This window comes from Myotis lucifugus, unplaced genomic scaffold (assembly GCF_000147115.1).
Source record: "Myotis lucifugus unplaced genomic scaffold, Myoluc2.0 scaffold_435, whole genome shotgun sequence".
Taxonomy (NCBI): domain Eukaryota; kingdom Metazoa; phylum Chordata; class Mammalia; order Chiroptera; family Vespertilionidae; genus Myotis; species Myotis lucifugus.
The window spans coordinates 586966-592687 of NW_005871483.1; the positions used below are offsets into that span (position 1 = coordinate 586966).

General features: G+C 63.5%; 1 protein-coding gene across 2 annotated transcripts in view; it reads right to left on the reverse strand.

Annotated features, from left to right (window-relative positions):
* Positions 1-5462, reverse strand: part of WFIKKN2 (WAP, follistatin/kazal, immunoglobulin, kunitz and netrin domain containing 2) — a 6310-nt gene extending 848 nt beyond the window's left edge. Inside the window, exons 1-2 of one of the 2 annotated variants that reach the window (XM_023744209.1) lie at positions 4589-5462; positions 219-1709 (exon numbers count right to left, since the gene is read on the reverse strand). In XM_023744209.1, coding sequence (XP_023599977.1) covers positions 219-1709; positions 4589-4792 — 1695 coding nt within the window. In that variant the 5' untranslated portion in view covers positions 4793-5462. Of the gene's footprint in view, positions 1-170; positions 1710-4588 lie in introns of those variants that run through there. The other variant, XM_006102858.3, reaches the window with a different exon arrangement.
* Between the last annotated feature and the right edge of the window lie 260 nt (positions 5463-5722).

Consider the following 5722-nt stretch of genomic DNA (forward strand, 5'->3'; position numbering starts at 1 on the left):
TTGAAATAAATATATTAGCCATTATTCCACTATTAACAAAAGAACACAACCCACGATCCACAGAAGCAGCAACAAAATATTTCCTCACGCAAGCAACAGCATCCATGCTTCCAATCTGACCTTGCCCAGTTTGCTAACTGAGGGGCGTCCGGTGGGTGGGGGGAGAGGGCCGGGGAGGGGGGAGGGGCTCAGTGTGAGCCCGGGAACTCCTTGAGGACCTCGCAGGTCTTCTTGTGCAGGACCTCGCGCAGCTTCCGAACCCGCCGGCTGCTGGACGCTCCCACGAAGCTGTCGGGCCTCAGCATGGCCATGCCGCCCTCCACCTCCCCCATGATGATGAGCGGCGTCTCGCCCACCGTCACGTTGGGGCAGGGGCAGGTCCAGTCCACGTGGAGCAGAGTGACCTCCAGCGGCTCCCGGCCCAGGAACTTGAGGCCCATCTTCTCATCCTTCAGGACCTCGTCCACCGTCACCAGGGCGCGGCCCGCGTCGGGCTCCTCGGTCAGCTCGGAGACCCGGCCCAAGATGACAAAGTCGCTCCGGCAGAAGCTGGTCACGAGCTTCTGCCGGGGCTTGCAGGCCTGGCAGCGCTGGCTGCCCCACGGGAAGGGGCAGGACTCCTCGCAGGCCTCGCGGCTCTCGAAGTTGTTGCCGTTGCCCTCGCAGCCGCCGTAGACGAAGGACTGGCACTGGCCCGCCTGGCGGTTGTAGGCCCAGCGCGGGGCGTAGGCCTTGCAGGGCCCCTGCAGGGCGGGCAGGCTGCAGGCGGCCGGCGGCCCCGTCATGCAGGCCCGCGCGCAGGCCTCGTAGGTCTCGAAGTGGTTGCGGTTGCGGTGGCAGTGGCCGAAGGTGAAGGTGAGGCAGTTGTTGGCCTGGGCGTCAAAGTGCCAGCGCGTCTGCTCCTCGCCGCAGTCCTCGCTGTCGGGGGGCTGCAGGCACTCGGCCGCGGGGAAGGCCGTGCCGTTGGGGCCGCTCTCGGCCGTGGCCGCCGCCTGGCCCCCCCGGAACACCGACAGCGGGAAGTCGGCGCGCAGGACGCCGGCGGCGTTGCGGGCCGTGCAGGTGTAGATGCCCGCGTCCTGGAGCTGGGCGTTGTAGATGACCAGCTGGCCGATGTTGGTGACCACCACGTTGCCGCGCACGTGGTTGGGCCGCAGGACCACGTTCTCCCGGTCCTCCAGCTGCTTCTCCCAGGTCACGTCCGGCCGGGGCCGGCCCACCACGTCGCAGAGGAAGCTCACGGTCTCGCCCACGGTCACCGACTGGTGCGCGGGGTGGTTGAGCAGCGCGGGGGCCGCCGCGTCCCGCCCGGGGGTCTCCGGGGGAGCGGTGGTGGGCGGCACCGTGGTCTCGGGCAGCGGGGGGCTGGTGTTGGGCCAGGTGAAGTGATAGCGGCAGGTGACCACGGCCAGCGTGATGCCCTTGGAGCAGGCCTCCGCGTCCATGTAGCAGCGGTTGTAGTAGGTGAGGCCGTCCGAGGCGCAGGTGAAGCTGGGCTCCTTCTCGCAGCGGTCTCTGCACTTGCACACGGGCTGGCCGTCCCAGATGTCGCACTCGGAGCCCTGCTGCAGGCACATGAAGTGGTCGCAGGTGGCCTCCTTGGGCATGCCCACCGGGCCCTTCTTCCCCTTCACGTCCATGTAGCGGGCCGCCACGCAGCTCTTGGTCCCACACACGTTGGGGCAGCACTTCTCGTAGGTCTCACATTCCTGGAGAGAGCCAGAGCGAGAGGCCTGAGCGAGGGGAGGGAGGGAGGACAGGCCCCACGGTTTCTGTAGAGAGAACTAGTATGTGCTCATCTTTCTTATTTTTAAAATATATTTTACTGATTTTTACAGAGGGGAAGGGAGCGGGATAGAGAGTTAGAAACATCGATGAGAAACATTGATCAGCTGCCTCCTGCACGCCCCTTACTGGGGTTTGAGCCCACAACCAAGGTACATGCCCTTGACTGGAATTGAACCCGGGACCCTTCAGTCCATGGGCTGATGCTCTATCCACTGAGCCAAACCAGTTAGGGCTCCTATTTTTTAAAAAAATAGGTTTTTATTGATTTTTCTTAGAGAGGAAAGGAGAGGGAAAGAGACAGAAACATCAGTGGCTGCCTCCTGTACTACTGGGGATCACGCTCAAAACCCAGGCATGTGCCCTGACGGGGAATAGAACCGGGGGCCTCTCTGTTCATGGGACAGCACTTAACCAACAGAGCCACACCAGCTGGGCAATGTGTGCCCGTCCATCCTGAGCAAACGTTCTGGTGATCATAGCTAATGTGCACAGAGCGCCCGCTATGCACTTGCCAGGACAAGCATGTCTGCGTTTGTCAACTTAGTCAATGCTCATCACAAGCCTATGGGTGGGTGTACCATTCTCCCCACTTCACAGGCGATGATCACTGAGGCACAGAGAGAGCAGGTGACTTGCCCAAGGCCACACAGCTAGTCCTGTGGGAAGAGCCCAGCCACAGCCCTCTTCCTGCAGAGCCTCGGGGCGGCAATGCCGAGTGCACAGGGCACGTGCGGGGAAAGGGCTCCAGGCTCCCGGGGGTGGAATTCTAAAGTGAGGTTTTACCTTCTACGTCACATGCATCATCTAGTGACCACCGATGAGGTCTAGGGGGGCACAAACGCCTCTTTGTCTTTTTTTCCCTTCGGGGTAAGGCTGCCCTGGCCGCAGGGGAGAGGTCACACCAAACGCCAAAGGAAAAGGGGGACCGAGGTTCGAGGCTGACTGCACGCACCTCGGAAGCAGCGGCTCCGATGAGAGGCCCCATCCGCCCAGAGCCCAGAGGAAGGGCGGGCGGGACAGGCCCAGGACGCCAGGTCGGCCACCACGGGCTGTGCCAGACCCCGGCGCCCACTCCCACCGCGGGGGACATTTCATGGGGAAATCAACAGGGAGGCCGCCAGGGGACTTACACGGCTGTAATTCCCTCCGCGTCTCTGTGGAGCCACCTTAGGCATTCATTCCTGGTTTAATTCCTAGAAATTAGCAGCGAGCTCAGGGCCGACACAAACAGAAAATGTCACGTGGTGTTTTCGACAATAACACCTCGTACCCACTGGGCGGTGGGCACCGCGCCCAGGCCTCTGCCCTGGTAGTAGCTCTGTGAATTGCTCCCCTCGAGGGCTGGCCTGTCGCGGTTCCAACGTTCTTTCAGCCTCTGACATTCCGCATCAGCTAAGAGGGGGACGGCCCCCGCCCGGAGCCCGCCTGCCCGGCTTGTTTACAGTTTTCCCCTCTCGGCTCAGAATGGGGACTTTGTTTTGCAGCCCTTGCTTGGCATAGGCTTCCAGGCCGTGCCGGGGAGGCCTGGGGACAGGGCTGGGCAGACCTCAGAGCTGGGGTCTGGGGGAGAAAGGCCTGGTGGGGGATTGAGCACCAAGAACCGGCCCCTCGGCCAGAGCGTCATTCCATTCCCTAAGGGACGCAGATCCCTGACAGGGGGGGTCCCCAGCACCTCGGGGAGGGTGTTTTGGGCACGAGGAACCTGGAGGGGATCCTTAAGGCCCAGAATGGACCCATAGGCCGCCTGAGTCTCCAGCCCACACAGGTGCCTTCTTTCCCAGGCACACGAAGTCGGCCAGTCTCCCTGTCCCCAAGCCCCACCCCGTGGATCAGGCCAGTCTGTGCCCGTGAAACAGGCTTCCCTGCAAATGGGGCCAACGACAGGGTGGCCCCACTGAGATGGGACCGCTCTGGCCCCCCTGCCCTCCTGGTCCTCCTTGCCCTCTGCACCACCACTGCTCGGGCAGCATCCGCCGGAGAAGCCTGAGAACTGTCCCCCCCGGCGGGCTGCATGGCCAAGGCCCCTCTCTCCAGGGGGTCCTGTGCTCCCCCGGAGGCGACAGGAGGGAGCACCAGGGTCTCTCATGTTCCCTGAGCCCCAGGAGCTGGCCAGGCCGACAGGACGAGCCTCTGCCCAGGCAGGTGCCAGGTCCCAGCAGGCCCTTGGCTGCCCGGGGAAGTGGCAGGAGTGACCCTTGGACTCAGGAGCTGGGAGAGAATTGCCCTCGGACCAGGCCTGCCCTGCGCGCTGCAGGGTGCTCTGATGAGGGCAGAAGGGGGCACCCAGAAATCTGGCGGACGAAACTGAGTCCACTTCCTCCCCAGAGTCCGCTCAGGGCTGTGCCCGTCCACCTCCTTGTCAGCCTGTCTGCTCTCAGCGCCGGGGTCCAAGCCCCTGGGAGGTGGTCTGGAGGCCGGATGAAGCCTCAGCTTTGTTGCCAGACAGACGTGGGTCCCAAGCCCATCCCTGCTCACTGCACCGTCTGAGTGTCTGTCCTCACCTGTCCACAGGCTGCTGACACCTGCGCCTGGCATAGCCCTGGCTCAGAGCCGCCCTCAGCGAACACGAGACCAGGAATTCCAGGGCTCTCAGTCCCTGATGAACTTGAACATCACAATCACCTCTTCTTCTGGGCCTCAGAGTCAGACAGACACACGCCCTGTTTATCTCCCTGGGGCCTGCGTGACTTCAGCTTCCTGGGCCCTGCAGGGCACCCTGAGCGGTCCCCACCCACGGCTCCCACCCTCCCTCACTGACACACCTGCGTGGTCCACCTCACGCTTCCGGAGTCCCACTCACCTGGTCCGTCTCACACTCCCGCTTGCAGGTGCTCTGGGCATCCACCCAGAGGTTGGGGTTCATGTCGTTGGGGCAGATGCCAGCGTGGGAATAGCGGAGGGGCGGCAGTGCCAGGCCTCTCGGTGGCACCCCGAGCAGCAGCAGCAGCAGCACCGCCACCTGCCCCCAGCGGGAGCAGAACCGGGGGCCTCCCAGGACCCACATGGTGCGGTCTGCGGCGGCCAGAGGCCTCCCTGTGACGCTGCCAGGGGCTGGACCCACCGGCGCCTTCTCCCTCTCGGGGCTGCAGACACCTGCCCTCACCCCCACCCGCAGCAGGCGTCCTTGCCGCTGGTCAGGCTGCGGCTGCCCAGGCCGCCTCCAGCGAGTCAGTGGAGCCCGCTGAGTTGTGCGGCTTCAGAGGAAAGAAAGGTCTTTGCAAGGAACCCCCCTCTCCTGAGTGAGCGGGGAGGGGAGCCCCAGCAGGGGCCCGGCCGGGATTTATATCCTGGGCGCCCCCCGCGTGGGAGCGAGCTAACCTGATGCCTGTCACAGGCCGGCTGCGGCTCCTCTGTCCCGGCTGACCACAGACTTTTGCAGAAGGAAAGAAAGCTGGAAGCAGTTTAGGCGGCGTATCTGGCACGGTGGGACACCTGCTTGTTTTTGACTCCAGGAGGCCTTTAACCCCTTCAGGGGCCAGAAATGGCATGTGCTTTGGGGGAGCTGGCTCCGGGACACGCACGCTCACTGTGCAGGAGCGGCGTGTTTCCCTCTCCCCCACCTCCCCGGCCGGCCCCCTCCTCCCGGGGGCCACCTCTGCAGAACACACAATCGCTTGTTACAAGGAGGGACCTGCCGCCGCAGGGTTCGCATCGCCCGGCCCGATAGTACATTTGAGAGCAAATGACGTGGAAAAACAACAAGTTCACGGCCGTTCGAGGGCGGGCCTGAGCAGCGGCGTGCGGTGTAAGCAGACTCCCACCCCAGCACTGGGTCCCTTTGGGGGATGGGGGTGGGGGGCGTGCACCGACAGTTCCCTATCTTTCTATCCCGGGCAGTTTGGTCTCAAGTTCCAACTTCGGTGAATTTTCCCCAAATCATTCCAGACACACATACCAGATACGCTCTGGCTCCCCGGCTGCCGGGATGTATCAC